A 15,364-nucleotide genomic window follows, 5' to 3' on the forward strand; every position below is an offset into this window, starting at 1 on the left:
CCTGGTACACAACTCCAATCGAACCAAGGACCGGCGCCTTGATAGCGTCCGCGTTACCCGCTCCCGTAAAGTCGTCCAGAAACGCCCCCGTACGACGCAGTAAAAACGGTGGGTTGGATGGCAAAAGCGCTCAATGTAACAGTGCGCATGTAGCACGAAGCGGGTGCCCAAGCAATACAGTGGCTTTCTTTCCCTGTTACAAGTGCGGTTTTATGTTTTTTTTTCGAGAGAAAGGATTCTGGTAGTAGGGAAGAAAGAGAGGTGGGAAACTCGGAAAATGTAGCCGAGAAGTGGAAGAAGGCACAGTTTTAATGGCTATCGCACATAATTAAAGACAGCGGATATCCCACTGGCAGTATTTTGAGTATGTAGCGGACCTACCTATCCGCTTCCAGTTATTTTTCTTTCCAAGAGAACTCATCAAGAAAAGATGGATAAATCATCAATGTTCCACCTCACAACCATCGTACACTTCCCACGCAAGATGTTTGCGCAGTCGTCATCTAGAGTATCCCCGTGCGCTGAGCAAGATACGTATGAGCTATGCAATATACACAGTACGAGCAGTCCGTATCCTGCGTCTGCGAGCTCGACTTGCTCGACGACATCAACATACGAGCGTCACGCGACGGAGACGGAGACGAATTCAATGATAGCGATGCGGCGAACGAAGTTGAGACAAGCTCAGTTGGAGACTTATCGGACGACTCCCCAGGAACGTGCGTATGATAAGATTTCGCCGTCGATCTTGTTTGTCGATTTACGCGGGTGTTCTTCGCATAAGATGTACTGTTGAAGTGATGAGATTGGAATGAGAGAGATTATGTAGTGTTTACGGTGGACTTCTCACAACGTCACCTGCAAAAATATGGCGGATGAAAAAAACTCCTTCGGAAAATGCTTTTAATACAGGGCGTAGCAACGTTAAGACTTGTGCGTTCTACACCACCGCGACTTCAACAGAACCAAGGCCGTGAATAATTGTCGTTTAATACAGAACCGTCCAACAATCCGACGTCATCGTCTTCATGTCAACTTTTCCAAGACTACCGATACCAAATCGGCACCACCAGAATCAAAAGTCCAAATCCAAACCAGCCCCAAAACCGAAAGAGAGAAGAGATATAATGGCAGAGAGAGAAAGGGGGAGAGACCGGTACGCCGTCGCTTGATATTCATACAAAACCATAAAATCGTTGTTTTCCACACAAAAGACCACTCCGTAAACCGTTCCCTTGTGATCTCAACGCAGTTATTCATCTGTCTCTGCTGCACGCGGCGCGGCCAATGGCTGCCCTGCCATGATCGCTTCCCGATCCCGTCGCATGCCCTCGAGTACGCCGACTAGGCCGCCTTCGCGCATGCGTTCGAGCACAACCTTCATGCCCTCGCGCGCGTTCGGCTGACTTCGTTGCGCACGCGAGAGCCCAATTTTTTCAATGTTTCGTTGTAGAGCTGCGGTGCCCCAGCTTCGCAAAAGGCCCATCTTCTGAGGCTGTTCCTCTTCCACAACACCTTCTCTAGCAGCCTCGCGCTTTTTCTTCCACGTCTCGCCAATGTGACTGTGCAGCGTCACTGAGCTTGTCACATCCGTTGTCTCGCCATTGTCTTCCACCTTGACGCCATTGCCCTTGTTGTTGAAGTTGATGAAGCCGTGGCGTAGAGCGGGGCTTTCCGAGCCCTGCCTAACTCTCGCGTGGTCAGACGTCAGCGAAGAAGGGCGAGTGAACTTCTGCCTTTCAATGACGGATAAAACTCCTGTCCATTCAAGATTGCGGGACTCAGTGTCCATCCATCCCTCCTTGATATCCACAACCGACTTCTCAAGAATGTAAGACTGCGATTCGCCGCCTGCCGATGCACCAAGCAGAGACCGAGGGACGAGCTTGAGTACAGCAGAGGGAAGTTTAGAGCGCTTAAGGTGTAGCCGTATGGTAGTTAGGCGCTGGGTCTCGGGGTCATAGTGGCGGGCGATGGTGTCGGTGGAGAGCACGTGAGTGGAGTAAGGGTTTGGATAGCGCAGGAAGTAGGCAAGGGAGACGGCCGAGAAAGGGTACGAGTAAGTTTCATTGGAAGAGTAGAATTTGACCATTTTGGCGTCTTATTGGTGCTTCTGGAGCTTCCTGTGCAGGTGTATGTGGAGAGGCAGATGGCGGGTGGAGTAATTGGTAGGTAGAAGGTTAGATGAACCTGTAGCGGACGGTGGTCTATCTCAGGTAACGAAGTCGCATGGTCAGCAGCATCCAATTGCAAATGGACAATTGGGAAGGCCGTTGCAGGGGAGAGATGTCGAGCGGGGTGGTGTGAAGATGGTGGTGTGACGACAAGCGGCAGGAGCATCTGGAGCTTTGCCTCTGATCAGTTTTGCCTCTCGGTCGCTCGGTCGTTCGTCGGCACTACGACTTGCCCACCTCCGATATTGTGGCTGGAGTGTGGCGCAGTGCGGGGCAGCTGAGGCGGTGCGGCAACACCAAATTGAAGCGGGGTGGTGCCATTTTAATTAATTGGCCATTGAGTCAACGCGTGATGAATCATCGCCGGCCCTCTTGATCTCGACGACTACAAACCTATATCCGCTGAAACTGCTTCTCGACACATACCCTGTCTCATCGCCATAATGACTGAACCTGAGCCGCCGGCGGTAGCCGCCCTCTCCATCTCCGACACGGCCACGCAACCTGTTTCCAAAGCCACCGAACAGGAAATCAATCCTTGGGATGTGCAAGCCGCGGTAGACGAGGACGGAAACGTCAAGGAATTTGACTATGTCAAGATCTCAGAACAGTGGGCAACAAAGCTCATTGACCAGCCGCTCCTTGAGCGATTCGAGCGCGTGACCGGCCACAAGCCACATCGCTGGCTACGGCGCGGTCTGTTCTTCTCTCACCGAGACCTGGACTTGATTCTTGATACCTATGAGCGTGGTGAAGACTTCCTCCTATACACTGGCCGTGGTCCTAGCAGCGATGCCATGCACATTGGCCACACCATCCCCTTCGAGTTCACCAAGTGGCTACAGGATGTCTTCGACGTACCATTGGTTATCATGCTGACCGACGACGAAAAGTTCCTTTTCAAGGAAAAACTGAAGCAGGAGGAGGTTTACGAGTTTGCCCGACAAAACGCAAAAGACATCATCTCCATTGGCTTTGACGTAAAGAAGACTTTCATGTATATCGACTCCGAGTTCTTCACATCGGGATACAACAGACATTTCAACCTGAACGCGACCGAGTTTGAAAAGCTCATCACCAACAACCAGGTCCGTGGCGCATTCGGCTTCCATGGCTCTACAAATATCGGCAGTAACGCATTCGCTGCCAAGCAATGCGTCGCTGCATTTGCTTCGTCGTACCCCTTCATCTGGGGTGAAGATTACAAGACCTACCGCCGATCGAAGAAGCTCGCTGCGACTCCCTGTCTCATTCCCTGCGCCATTGACCAAGACCCGTACTTCCGTCTCGTCCGCGAAAACTGCAATCGCATGGACAACCCTTCACCAAAGCCCGCGCTCATTCACTCTAAGTTTCTCACAGCACTACAAGGCGCCGGCGGTAAAATGAGCGCGTCCAATGCCAATTCAGCCATCTTCATGAGCGATACTGCGAAGCAAGTAAAGAATAAGATCAACACTAAGGCATTCTCGGGTGGCCAAGAAACACTCGAGCTTCATCGCGAGAAGGGAGGAAACCCTGACATTGACGTACCATACCAATACATCGCTTATTTTGAAGATGACGACGAGAAGCTCAAGAAGCTCGCCGAAGATTACCGCAAGGGCGAGCTGCTGACTGGCGAGATGAAGAAAGAATGCATTGAAACCATGACAGCATATACTAAGAGGTTCCAAGAAGCAAGGACAAAGGTCACAGATGAGATTCTAGACGAGTTTCTCCGCCCAAGGAAGTTGGAATGGAAGGGTAATCCGAATCCTACTAAGCCAAAGCTGGAGCAACCAAAGGAAGATACCGAAGGGGGTCCGATGCTAGATGCCGATGGCAAGCCAATGACCAAGAACGCTATGAAGAAAGCTGCCAAGATGGCCGAGGTCGAGCGAAAGAAGAAAGAGAAGGAAGCTGCTGCTGCAAAGCAGTAGCATCTCCACTAGATTCAACAAGCGTTAGAAGAATAGACATGTGATATGGGAACCATAAATCAGATCTGTACGTCGAAATGCGCCAAGTGAATCGCCTTACATCAATGCTTAGCGCACTCTTATACGGCTACTCCTCCTCAACCAATACTGCATTATGCATTAGTATGAAAGTGCTCTACTAAGATCTATGGGATGATGGCATTTTGACCTTTGTGTAAACTCTAACAGTCGTGACGTAAGGGACCGCGCACATGAACAGCAATTGCACTACTTAGCGGGCCGATCCGAGAATGTGGACCCGGATGATCCTAACGATAGTAACCCATAAGTAAGTTAACCCTTCTCTAAGTCGACCCACCAACGGTACTGCAGTCGGATACTGCAGCAACCATTTTAACTCGCTGCGGTTGGAGCTCGAGTTTCTTGAGTTGGTTCAGATACTCTATGCACCCCGAATCGTTCTCTGGGTCTATGCGGAGCTGCCACAAACTATCGAAACTGTGACGCCCTTCATTTTATTTGCTGTCTCCATAATCGATCAACGGCTGAGTCTACGATGTTCGCATGTATAAAGACCATCCATGTACCCCATACCCAGGCGTGTACTAGTTTCATGCGCCATCTAACGCAACCCGCACCCAACACTTTGTACCAGACCACTGTCCATGCCGGACACCATTGCCATTTTGTTTAAACTTTATATGATATTGTTTATGTTATTTGATGGCTGAACCTTTCTGCAGTCTATCTACGAAAACTGGACTCTTTATGTGCGGAGAGGCACCCAGGTCTGCCTCAATCCTCATCTTCTGACTGCACTCAGGTTACACACTTTCATCACACAAATTCAAGACCCTTTTTCAATCCCCTTTACACATCGATAACATCATGCCGTCTCATGATACGAAATCAGCACATGAGGCCACGTACGCTGACCAGCAGCCCGTGGGTCTACACATCAGGGACTCATCAAGCCTGGCCAGTACCGCAAACACTTCACCTTTTCCACCGACAGTCTCGATATCAGAGTCGTTGAATCCCTTTACAGACCGCTCTAACCGCGCAATGGAGGCGAGCAACAATGCTGAATGCTCAATGACACTCAGACAGGGTGTTAAGCTTTACCCAAAAGCCATCATATGGTCAGTGTTATTGTCGATGACGCTCATCATGGAAGGATATTCCACAATTCTAGTACCCAACCTGTTCGCCATGGGCCCTTTCAAGGAACGATTTGGCACCTTGCAACCCAACGGGGACTATGAGATCAGCGCTACTTGGCAAGGCGCATTCGTCAACGGAGGCCTCGCAGGCCAGATTTTAGGTCTCTTCGCTACAGGCACTCTAGCCGAGTGCATTGGATACCGACGCACTCTTATGGTTGGACTGGTCTCGATGACTGTCTTCATACTAATACCATTCTACGCTACAACCAAGGTGGTGTTGCTGGTTGGTCAGTGTCTGTTAGGGATGCCCTGGGGAATGTTCCAATGCATCTGTACAGTTTACGCAGCCGACGTTTGTCCCGTAGCTCTCCGGGCATATTTGACAACGTACGTATATGTGACATCTCCCACAGTTGTTGTCAAGTACCTGATCATGAAACAGATATGTCAATGCATGCTGGGTGCTCGGACAACTCATCGCTTCCATTGTTTTGCGCTGCATGATCGCTGACACCTCATCATGGGCATACCGCAAACCATTTGCACTCCAGTGGATTTTCCCTGTACCGATACTCGTCGCGGTTTACCTAGCCCCAGAGTCTCCATGGTGGCTCATCAGACAAAACAACTTCGCTGATGCAAAGAAATCCCTTCGCCGCCTACGAACCAAGCCCAAGTACGTCTCCGATGCCGAATTCGATGCTGGGATAAATGCCACATTGCACAACATGGTACAGACGAACGAAAAGGAACTGCAGATGCAGAGCGGGACAAGCTACAAAGACTGCTTCAAAGGGATCGATAGGCGCCGAACAGAGATTACGTGTATGGTTTGGTTGGTTCAGACACTATGCGGTGGCTCATTTATGGGCTTCTCAACATATTTTTGTAAGTTGAGCACACTCAAGCGCCATGTACTTGTTGACTGACATGTCATAGATGAACAAGCTGGTCTTGGGGCTTCATCTGCCTTCACTCTATCGCTAAGCCAGTTTGCGCTTGGCTTTCTCGGTGTCGGGGTATCCTGGGGTCTGATGGTTGCTTTCGGGCGTCGCAGCCTCTACATTTCCGGCCAAATACTGACGTTCATCTTTGTCTCGTTTATCGGCATCTTCGCCTGTATACCTGGGCGCCGTACTGTCGCTGTTGACAGCTCCACTACCGACCCCTCATCTCAAGTCGCGGATCTACCGCCTGACGAACTCAACTGGGCCATCGCTGGGCTGTTGTTAGCTTTCACTCTCACATACGATGCAACGATCGGGCCTATATGCTACGCTCTTGTATCGGAGATCCCCTCTACGCGATTACGTAGCAAGACTATTGTTCTCGCGCGCAATTGCTACAACATCTCCGGCATCGTCGCCAACATCATTACACCGCGCATGCTCAACCCCACAGCGTGGGGCTGGGGTGCGCGAACCGGCTTCTTTTGGGCTGGCACAGGCATCATGGGTATCTTGTGGACCTGGTTCCGGCTCCCAGAACCGAAGGGTAGAACATTCGCGGAACTTGACGAGCTCTTCGAAACGAAAGTGGCTGCAAGGAAGTTCAGTAAGACGAATCTAAGACCCCCTGAGCGCGCGGTGAATACTGTCACAGTGACAGTTGGGAAGCGTACGGGATAATTCTTATTATTCTCGGGCGCAACGTGCCTGCGGTGGAAATGGTGACATCGGGAATACGTGACAGACTAGGAACGGATGGGAGATCAATCGATTCCCATAACGAAAGGATTCTGTAAATCCCTTGGATTTTTCTATTTAAGTTTGGCGGAGTGTTTAGAAACAGTGGCCTTGGCCTACTTAGCAAATGAGTGTCAATGTAACAGAATTTTGAGGATTGATTCAATTTGGTTTACATGATTCGAAAAAAAAACAGCAAAGACTAGTAAAAGCGATAGGAAAAAGTCAGCTGCATCGACATTTAGTCATTTGTCGTGTCTCTACAGCAAAGCGGAATCTGCTGAACCCATTCAGACGATCGAACTTGGTGGGCTGTCAAACGGCGTATGGGACTAGGCTCGAGGATAGAGTAAACGACATTTCGGCATTGGCGCTAAATTCAAGTCAGCGAGCAATATGTTGAAACTTCTCGGTAACTTACACGTCTCAGACATTCAATCGGCTCGTAGCCAGCTTCTGTCTTGCGCTTTGTGACGTATTGCTGATATTTTGCATCTTCTTCCGGCTTTGCAGCGCGCCACGGATTCTCCCCGGTTCGCATGGCCATGTAGATCATACCGCAAGCCCACACGTCTAGCGGGCGGGGGTCAAATTCCTCGAGTGTAAACTCCTCTGGAGCGATATAAGGCAAAGAGCCGCAGACTCCAGAACTCATGCGTGCTTCTGTCTCCCAGGCTGCACGGAAACATTCTGCATTCCCAAAGTCGATGATCTTGACTAACCCACTCGTAGTTAGGAGGACGTTCTCGGGCTTGAGGTCGCGATGTGCCACGCCCATCTCATGCATATATACTAGTCCTTGTATCAACTGTTTGAAGAAGCAATCAGCTTCTGTCTCTTCAAGTTCACCAGCATGCAGGATAACTGAGTGCAATTCCTCCCCAGGAAAGTACTCCATAATCTGGCATTCCACGCCCTTGTCGTCCTGCAGAAGATCCAAAGTAGCAAGAATATTTTGGTGATGTAGCGATGATGAGATGCGGAATTCTGAAACTACGCGCCTATGGTACTTTTCCTGTGGTTCTCCTTCGAGCTGTTTGTGCTCTTTTATTGCAAAGACTTGCTTGCTACTCGGATTCTTCTCGTCGATCTTGTAGGAAGCACGGATAGTACCAAAAGCACCCCATCCAAGCACATCACCGCATTTACCATATTTATGGGCGAGGACTTGAGCGGGATCAGACATGTTTTGCACAACAGCAGGATCTGCCGTCTCCTTTCGCAGCCTTTTGAACCAGTTTGATGCCACCTGCCGTATCTGCTGCTCTTTGAGATGGCGGATCATTTTGAAAGACTTTTCACGGTTCCGGTGACTATGAATGGTATGTTCATGATCGCCATATACATCTTCCCGAAATCTTGCACGCACATCGGCTGCCTTGATAGTTGACATTTGCCTTGGCAGTGGACGACGACTCGACTTGGCATTATTAACCGGTTGGGCGCCAATGCTATTCTTTCTGGTTGCTTCAGAGGAAGGATTCGTTGCCGATGGTGGATCGCTTGAGGCAGTATTAGCAGTTGGCCCTGGTTCAGTATCCATAGCGGGGTGATGCTGCTGCGAAAAGGTGGCACCAAAGTAAACAGTTTGAGTCAACTAGAGAATCCAACTATGCAAATCAATAGTATAGAGTCGCAAAACTTGTGCTATGTAGCCTGCAAAGATTAATCAGCGAAAATCACTATGCATTCACGCAAAGATGGCGTACTATTATTCGCGTCTACGAGCTTTTGTCCCACAGTCTATACCGTGGACAAATTTGAGATAGTGGTAAAGCGTGGAATACATGGAGTTCAGTAGTGGGTGGTGGAACTGGCTTCTCCTCCCAGTTCGGCCGCAATTGGCAGTAGAATTGATCTGGCGGGATTGGTGATGCAGAAGGTGCGGTGACGTTGGAAGCTCGACGTTGCGTCGAAAGAGAGCAATATGGGTGTACAAAGGTGTTGATAATGAGTGTAAAATTTAGTTTGAGTGTGGTCCTGGTATGGGAAGAAGTTATGCTTAAAAATAAGGCAATAGTAGTGGGGCAAACATCTTCCACTTCACGTGCCTTTCGGGTAGAGACCAGCGTGACCGGGTAAAGCGGAGCCGTGCTGTCTTGGCTGCATCGCGAAACGAAGACGTCGTCCTTGGCGTTATCCTTGACAATGGACGTGGTGATAAAGCAATGCCCAGTGTGCAAGAGGCGATGCCAGCCTGTGATTGAGAACGAAATGTGAAGTATTCGGTCCGGTTGGACAAATGTTATCAGTCACTATACTATTATTACAGAACAAAGATGCATATGCTGTATAGAGACTAGCAGCCCAACAATGCTTCTTGAAGCCTACTTCTTTCTCTCTTGCCTGGCGCTTCGCTAACTTTCTTCTGCTTTGAAAGTGAGGAATAAAGCTCGGCGACAGTCATACGTTCTTGACAAAACCAACCTCGATGATGCGGTCGCGGTCAACGTCCAAGGAAGCAATCTTGTTTCGAGTGTTTTCCCGAACAAACAGGAAGATGTACAACAAAACCTTGCGGATGAAGTTGGTATTGCTCTTAACCTTCATCTGTTCCTTGCCAATAATGTACAAGATTTCATGGTTGAAAGCGCGCTCGAGGGCCGTAAGTCTAGCTGTAGTGCTTGATGCATTCAAAGTCGACATAGGCGCCTGCCTCGCGCTTGGGCGGGATGAAGTCGTAGCCGATCCATTTGTTTCATTGACTGAAACTTTGAGATTAAGTGTATTCGGATCGTTCCCATTGCCAAGGTCGTTACCCGTGGTTTTTGGTGCACCTTTCTCCTCGCCTTCACGGTCCAAGGCGTGGGACAATATATAGTCATGGACTTTGTCATAGACCAGCGAGCCAAGGTCTGGAGTAATAACTTCATCCATGTAACCGTGGCGGACAACGAGACGATAACAATTGGGGATGGCGAGGCGGGAGACATGATAGCGATCCTCGTAGGCCACAGAAGGTACTTCGAGGGGACGGAGGTGAAAAAAGACGATGACTTCTGGCATCGTAACTAGTTTGCGAACAAATTGACTAAAGACAATTGGTGTAGTCTCGCCAGCCTTGTCGAAAAAGATGGCGAATCCTTCGATAGAGCTGATCGTCTTACCACCAAATCTCTCAGTAAGCTGAATACGTCCGTCTTCGCATGTCTTGACGAAATGGGTGGTGGGATAGCGATCTTCCGCCTCAGCGAACCATTGTTGCTCCTTCCCGAATCTCCAGAGAATAAACATACAGGCAAGCAGTGTAGCGAGTAAGAGGGTGAACCAAGCACCATCCGGGACTTTGATGAGCGCTGATGAAAGAAAAGCGCCATCCATACATGCCACTGTTAGCCATGGGATGAGGACGAAATATGGTTTGATACGCCATATAAGGATTGCGACGAGCGTTACCATGCAGGTGTCGAAGAATGTGACGAACATGACGCAAACGCCATAGGCATTACCAAGGGAAGTCGTGTTATTGTAAACGGCGGCGATTATGACAGTGCCAATCATGAGGAGCCAATTAGCCGCTGGCACATACAGTTGACCGTGGTACGTAGGCGAGGTATGAATTACACGGATCTGTGGGAAGTATGAGAGCTTCATGATTTGTGTGAGGAGCTGATACATGTTAGAACCTAATGTGAAAACATCGAATGCGTACAAACCTGAAAGGTCGCGGTAATCATTGCCTGCGATGCAACAATTGCTGCTGCAATTGCGATGACTAGAGAGGGAATCAACCAGCCTTTTGGTGCGCAATTGTAAAACGGATTGGAATAGGCTTCTGGATGAACGCTGATATAGGCTGCTTGGCCCGTATAGGCAAGGAGGAGGCAAGGGTAGGCATATCCAAGCCAGCTGATTTGCACTGACTGCCGACTAAAGGCACCAATATCCGCGAAGAGTGCCTCGACACCTGTAAATGCAAGAAGGATACCACCAAGACTGTGCCATCCGTTGTATTTGTTGCGTATCAGATAGTCGAACGCATAGTACGGATTGAACGCCTTTAGAACAGCATGATCGTACCTACAAAGTCAACAGGCCGTTAAAAAAAATTCGTTAATGTGCCTAGACTTACCGGGCCAAGTTGTAGATTCCGAACCCAGCATTTAAAGCAAGCCATATTACAACTATGGGAGAGAAGACAACAGTAATCTTTGAAATGCCTAGTGGCTGCAGTAAGAAAAGTAAAACCAGAATGGCACAGGTTACGCCAACAACAGTGGACTTGGAAATGTCAGGCTTGACAACATTGAGACCTTGTACAGCGCCTAGTACGGACTGGGCAGGGGTCAGGACACCATCTGCCATGACCATAGAAACGCTTAGTACACCGATCGTCTTCAGCAGACCTCGGAAGAACTTTGTCTTCTCAATGGTTGAGCGAATAGTCTTGGTGGACCGATTCAGATCCTGCGTCAGATATCGTTCCATTCCTACAGCCTTATTAGCTAGAGAAGACTCACAGCAACAGAAACTTACGAATCATTGTAGCTTCGCGTGGGTCACGATTCGCTATATGCGCCTGCACTGATTAAGATTTTTATCGCAAAATATTGATATGATAACTTACATATCGAGAGAGTAAAGAATAGGTACTGAATGTACCGCCTTCGCCGTCATTGTCGGCGCGCAAAATAACCAACACATACTTCACTGTCACCATCAAGGTGATCGCCCAGATAATTAGCGATAACGCCCCAAGTAGATCCGGGCGATCTGGAGGCGCAGTAAATGTCGACGAATACACATAAAGCGGAGAGGTACCAATGTCACCATAGATTGTTCCGATAGACTGGTAGGCCAGCATGAACACCTGCGCGAGGCTAAAGTTCTGTAGATCATTAGCTCAAAGTACTTACTATAGGAAACAGAAGTAGCCCAACCTGCTTTTGCTTAAAATCATTATGGTTCCTCAGTCCCGCATCTTCGTCTTTTGCGTCCTCAATTTCCCCAAGCTTGCCGAGGTCGAAGGAGCCTTTTCGTTCCCGGGACTTTGATCTCGAACGAAGCGACACTACACCACCGAAACCCATGTTCTCTTTGGGGTTCGTAGATTGCGGGGCACCAGCAGCCTGCATCGCTGACGCCATGTTCTACGAAGTTGATATGGGTGGGAACGTAGAAGAAATTCGATCTTTGCTCGAGAATTGAATTTATACTACATAGTTGTAACTCTATCTGCCAGATTTCATTCGGGCTGTTATCTCTCAATTCATGTTACCTTTCAAACCATGTCATCTCGCAACAAACGTTATCTCTCAAACCATTGCTTTAGCTGACATTTTTCTCCCACGTGCGCCTGGTTTCGGATGAGCGATTTTACGACGTTGCTATAAGCCGGGGGGAACGACGGCGGGCTGCATCAGGACTAGTGGCTCGCCACGTTTTCTTTGGATGTCCAAATGCCAGTCGCAGCCGTGTCAAATTTCCTGGTGCTAGGCACGGAAAGAAAAGTACGGGAAACAAGCGGAAAACGAGCAAAATCGTCGGTGACCTTCCTAAAATGTGTTAAGTAAAAGAACCCCTTTCTGCTAAGCATTGACAAGGCGTTTAGCGAAAATTTGCTAGATCGCGGGTATACTACGGTATAATTCGTTAAGTATGCAGATCTGCAGGGACGGCTGAGTTAGTGCACACGGCAAGTATCGCACCATCTGAGAAGAAGGGAAAGGTGAGATATTGTGACATCTCACAGGTATTGGAATAGACCTTTGGCCTGGGCCAGAAAGAGCCATACACAGTAGCTGCTATAAAAAAGAGTGATTCACAAGTACTGAGGGCTTAGAAGATTTGGCACGCTATCATATGTGATGTCGCTGATTTCTGTAACAGTCTGGGGCTGGAGATGACTAGAGAAGCCGAGCTCTATTTAGGTCTAACACAAACTAGTTAGTACTGGCGATGCTTGCGAGTGTCTCTAATGCTGTTAGAGCCTATACATACTGGATGTAAAACTAACTATTTAGACTGGCCCGGAAATGAAACTCCATATCTCATGCCGATGCGGACAGTGGGGCCCACGGTTCATCGACGCTGCTTTGTATTTACCTCCTGGTACCCTACCCTGCAGTGCTTCGTGTAAGCCCGCCGTCGTAGCGTGCTCCATCAGTAAGCTGCGCACCCCACCAAACTTTCTACTATGATTTCGCCGTTACATATACTATCATTTTAGCCATTGTGGCGGGGGCATGCCCTCCACTTTCCAAGGTAGGATCGTAAGAAGTAGATAGTGTTGTAGCAGCTAAATTGCTGCACCCACTGCCTATATCGAGAGATCCTTATTGCTTAGTTTGGCGAATGTTGATTTTTTTCTCATTTTCTCTTCTACCTCTCTCTTTATCCTAGTATTCCTTCTTTAAGCTACTCCAACTGCTCAGCATACACACTACATACCTTCCCCTCACGCCAGACACCACGAATATTCAACGTCGCATCGATATCCTCAAGCGGATTTCCCTCAACAAGCAACATATCGGCATTCAATCCCTCCGCCAACCTCCCCCGGTCTTCAAATTTGAACCGCTTCGCAACCAAGCTCGTAGCCGACCGCAATGCCTCCATGGGCATCATACCTACCTTATGCACGAATAAATGAAGCTCATGATGCATAGTCAGACCGAACGCCGTACCGACTGCAGGACCAGCGGCATCGCTTCCGCTATTCACTGTTAGCTATATCCTCGAGCATAGTACACCTTTTTTCGAGAAGAAAGTCCACACTCACCATAGAATATCAATCCCCGCATCCTTCAACGCCTTAACCCCCTGATACGCAAACTCCACCTTGCCCTTATCCGCAAACCCCATACACCGGCACATGTTCCCGACGCGATCCTCTCCAATCAACCCTTTAACCCGCGGATCATGCGCGAATTTGTGCTGTAAGTCTACGCCTTCGGCTGTCAAGCTGCCCATTGTTGCTAGTGTTGGGTTAACCCACGCGTTGTTCTTTTTGTACGCATCGATGAGTTCCTGAGTGGGCGGTTGGTCGCAGAAGGTGTGGGTCAGCCCGTTTACGCCCGCGGTGAGGACATCCAGGGTGTCTTGCAGACAGGTTGCGTGGGCGACGGTGAGGTAGCCGCGGTTGTGGGCTTCGGTGATGATAGTGCGTTGGAGGGAGAGGGAGGGATAGGCGAAGGTTTGGCTCATGATTGTGCCGCTTTCGTGCATCAGCTTAATGTAATCTGGTTGCATTTCCTTGGTGGTCCAGTCGAGGTAGTTGATTACGCTGGTGTGGTCGGTGAGTTTTGGCCAGCGCGCGATTGCGGCGGCGGTTTCTTCGCTTTTGTCGTGCGCGGTGATGACAGGGATGGGCCAGCCGTTTTCGATTGTTGCGGCTTGACCCGCGGTTTTGTAGGATGCCGTGTCGGGCTCGAGGGTTTGCTTGCGGAGTTTCAGGACGTTTTCGAGTTCGTTATGCATCTCGCACACGGTGGTCACTCCGAACCGTAGGGATTGTGGTAGAGCTACGGGGTCGGCTCTGTCAGCATGAATATGGCAGTCTATCAGGCCGGGAAGAAGAGTGTGTCCTGGTTTTGAATATGTCTTTATTGATTCTTGTGGGATGCTGCTTGTTGGTCCCACTGATTTGATCTTGCCATCCTGAATGTGTGCGTATCCTTCTTCGATCACCTCTTCACCAGTAAACATACGGACATCTCGAATGATGAAATTAGCCATTATCTTGGCTGATGCTATATGGACTACTGTTAAGCTTGAGGTTTCTCTCAAGGATGCTGAAATGAGATCAATGTGGGAAGAATAAGGATATGTATAGTTGCGACAAGGGCCACTAGATATGAAAAAACATCAGCTGAGTCGGAACTCGGGCTCTTTTTAGACATTAATCCTCGTCCCCTGCACTCGATGCCAGATGTGTATACGATTGCCGCTGAAGCCGTACTTGACGAGCATGTAAAAACCAGGATTACAGTACTAGCGTCCGGGGGCGTTCGCACACTGGACGTATAGAAGTCGGACAAAAGAGGGGACCATATAGCAAAACAACCCAAGTGGTTCCATATGGTCAACATGTGGGGAATGAGGCTCGGATCTGGGCCTGCTTGTTCAACATGTGGTTCCGCGGTTATCAGTGGCTGCTGCAAGCCCCTCATCGGCCCGCGTCGCGGAGAGCCGAACATGGCTAAAATCTGAACACTCAAGGGATGCGAAAAGTGCAGATTTCCCTAGACCAGAAAAAGGTGTGGTACATTTCCTATTGTCAGCTTACAGCCACATACCAGTTGATTGTGGTGTGGGTGATATGCAGGTGTATCCTATACCGGCTGGATAGATGTACAATTAGGTGCCGACCCACTAGCAAGTCCAAACTAAGTCGCAGGCTTTTTGGGCACAAATCCCCACAAAATTGAGACAAACTTACCTACAGGAAATATTGCCGTTTAAATTCACATGTCAAG

The 15,364-nt window shown here is 49.1% G+C and overlaps 6 protein-coding genes across 6 annotated transcripts; 2 read left to right on the forward strand and 4 right to left on the reverse strand.

Moving 5' to 3' along the window:
* Positions 1–1,252: 1,252 nt before the first annotated feature.
* Positions 1,253–2,092, reverse strand: COCCADRAFT_101731 (uncharacterized protein; the record flags this gene model as incomplete). Its single annotated transcript, XM_007716259.1, has 1 exon — positions 1,253–2,092. One exon carries the CDS (start codon positions 2,090–2,092, stop codon positions 1,253–1,255), a length of 840 nt encoding a protein of 279 aa, XP_007714449.1.
* A 525-nt stretch (positions 2,093–2,617) lies between these two features.
* COCCADRAFT_101760 (uncharacterized protein) lies at positions 2,618–4,096 on the forward strand (the record flags this gene model as incomplete). The annotated part of the gene is made up of 1 exon (XM_007716260.1): positions 2,618–4,096. The coding sequence occupies one exon, from the start codon at positions 2,618–2,620 to the stop codon at positions 4,094–4,096; it is 1,479 nt and encodes a 492-aa protein (XP_007714450.1).
* An 888-nt stretch (positions 4,097–4,984) lies between these two features.
* Positions 4,985–6,890, forward strand: COCCADRAFT_38621 (uncharacterized protein; the record flags this gene model as incomplete). Its single annotated transcript, XM_007716261.1, has 4 exons — positions 4,985–5,649; positions 5,705–6,150; positions 6,202–6,381; positions 6,442–6,890. 4 exons carry the CDS (start codon positions 4,985–4,987, stop codon positions 6,888–6,890), a joined length of 1,740 nt encoding a protein of 579 aa, XP_007714451.1.
* A 298-nt stretch (positions 6,891–7,188) lies between these two features.
* On the reverse strand, positions 7,189–8,490 carry COCCADRAFT_6830 (uncharacterized protein; the record flags this gene model as incomplete). The annotated part of the gene is made up of 2 exons (XM_007716237.1): positions 7,189–7,320; positions 7,369–8,490. 2 exons carry the CDS (start codon positions 8,488–8,490, stop codon positions 7,189–7,191), a joined length of 1,254 nt encoding a protein of 417 aa, XP_007714427.1.
* An 860-nt stretch (positions 8,491–9,350) lies between these two features.
* COCCADRAFT_6831 (uncharacterized protein) lies at positions 9,351–12,034 on the reverse strand (the record flags this gene model as incomplete). Its single annotated transcript, XM_007716238.1, has 6 exons — positions 9,351–10,556; positions 10,604–10,967; positions 11,020–11,377; positions 11,424–11,466; positions 11,515–11,775; positions 11,828–12,034. 6 exons carry the CDS (start codon positions 12,032–12,034, stop codon positions 9,351–9,353), a joined length of 2,439 nt encoding a protein of 812 aa, XP_007714428.1.
* Positions 12,035–13,304: 1,270 nt separating this feature from the next.
* On the reverse strand, positions 13,305–14,624 carry COCCADRAFT_6832 (uncharacterized protein; the record flags this gene model as incomplete). Its single annotated transcript, XM_007716239.1, has 2 exons — positions 13,305–13,602; positions 13,669–14,624. The coding sequence occupies 2 exons, from the start codon at positions 14,622–14,624 to the stop codon at positions 13,305–13,307; spliced, it is 1,254 nt and encodes a 417-aa protein (XP_007714429.1).
* Between the last annotated feature and the right edge of the window lie 740 nt (positions 14,625–15,364).

This window comes from Bipolaris zeicola (assembly GCF_000523435.1).
Source record: "Bipolaris zeicola 26-R-13 unplaced genomic scaffold scaffold_132, whole genome shotgun sequence".
In the NCBI taxonomy this organism is placed as follows: Eukaryota; Fungi; Ascomycota; class Dothideomycetes; order Pleosporales; family Pleosporaceae; genus Bipolaris; species Bipolaris zeicola.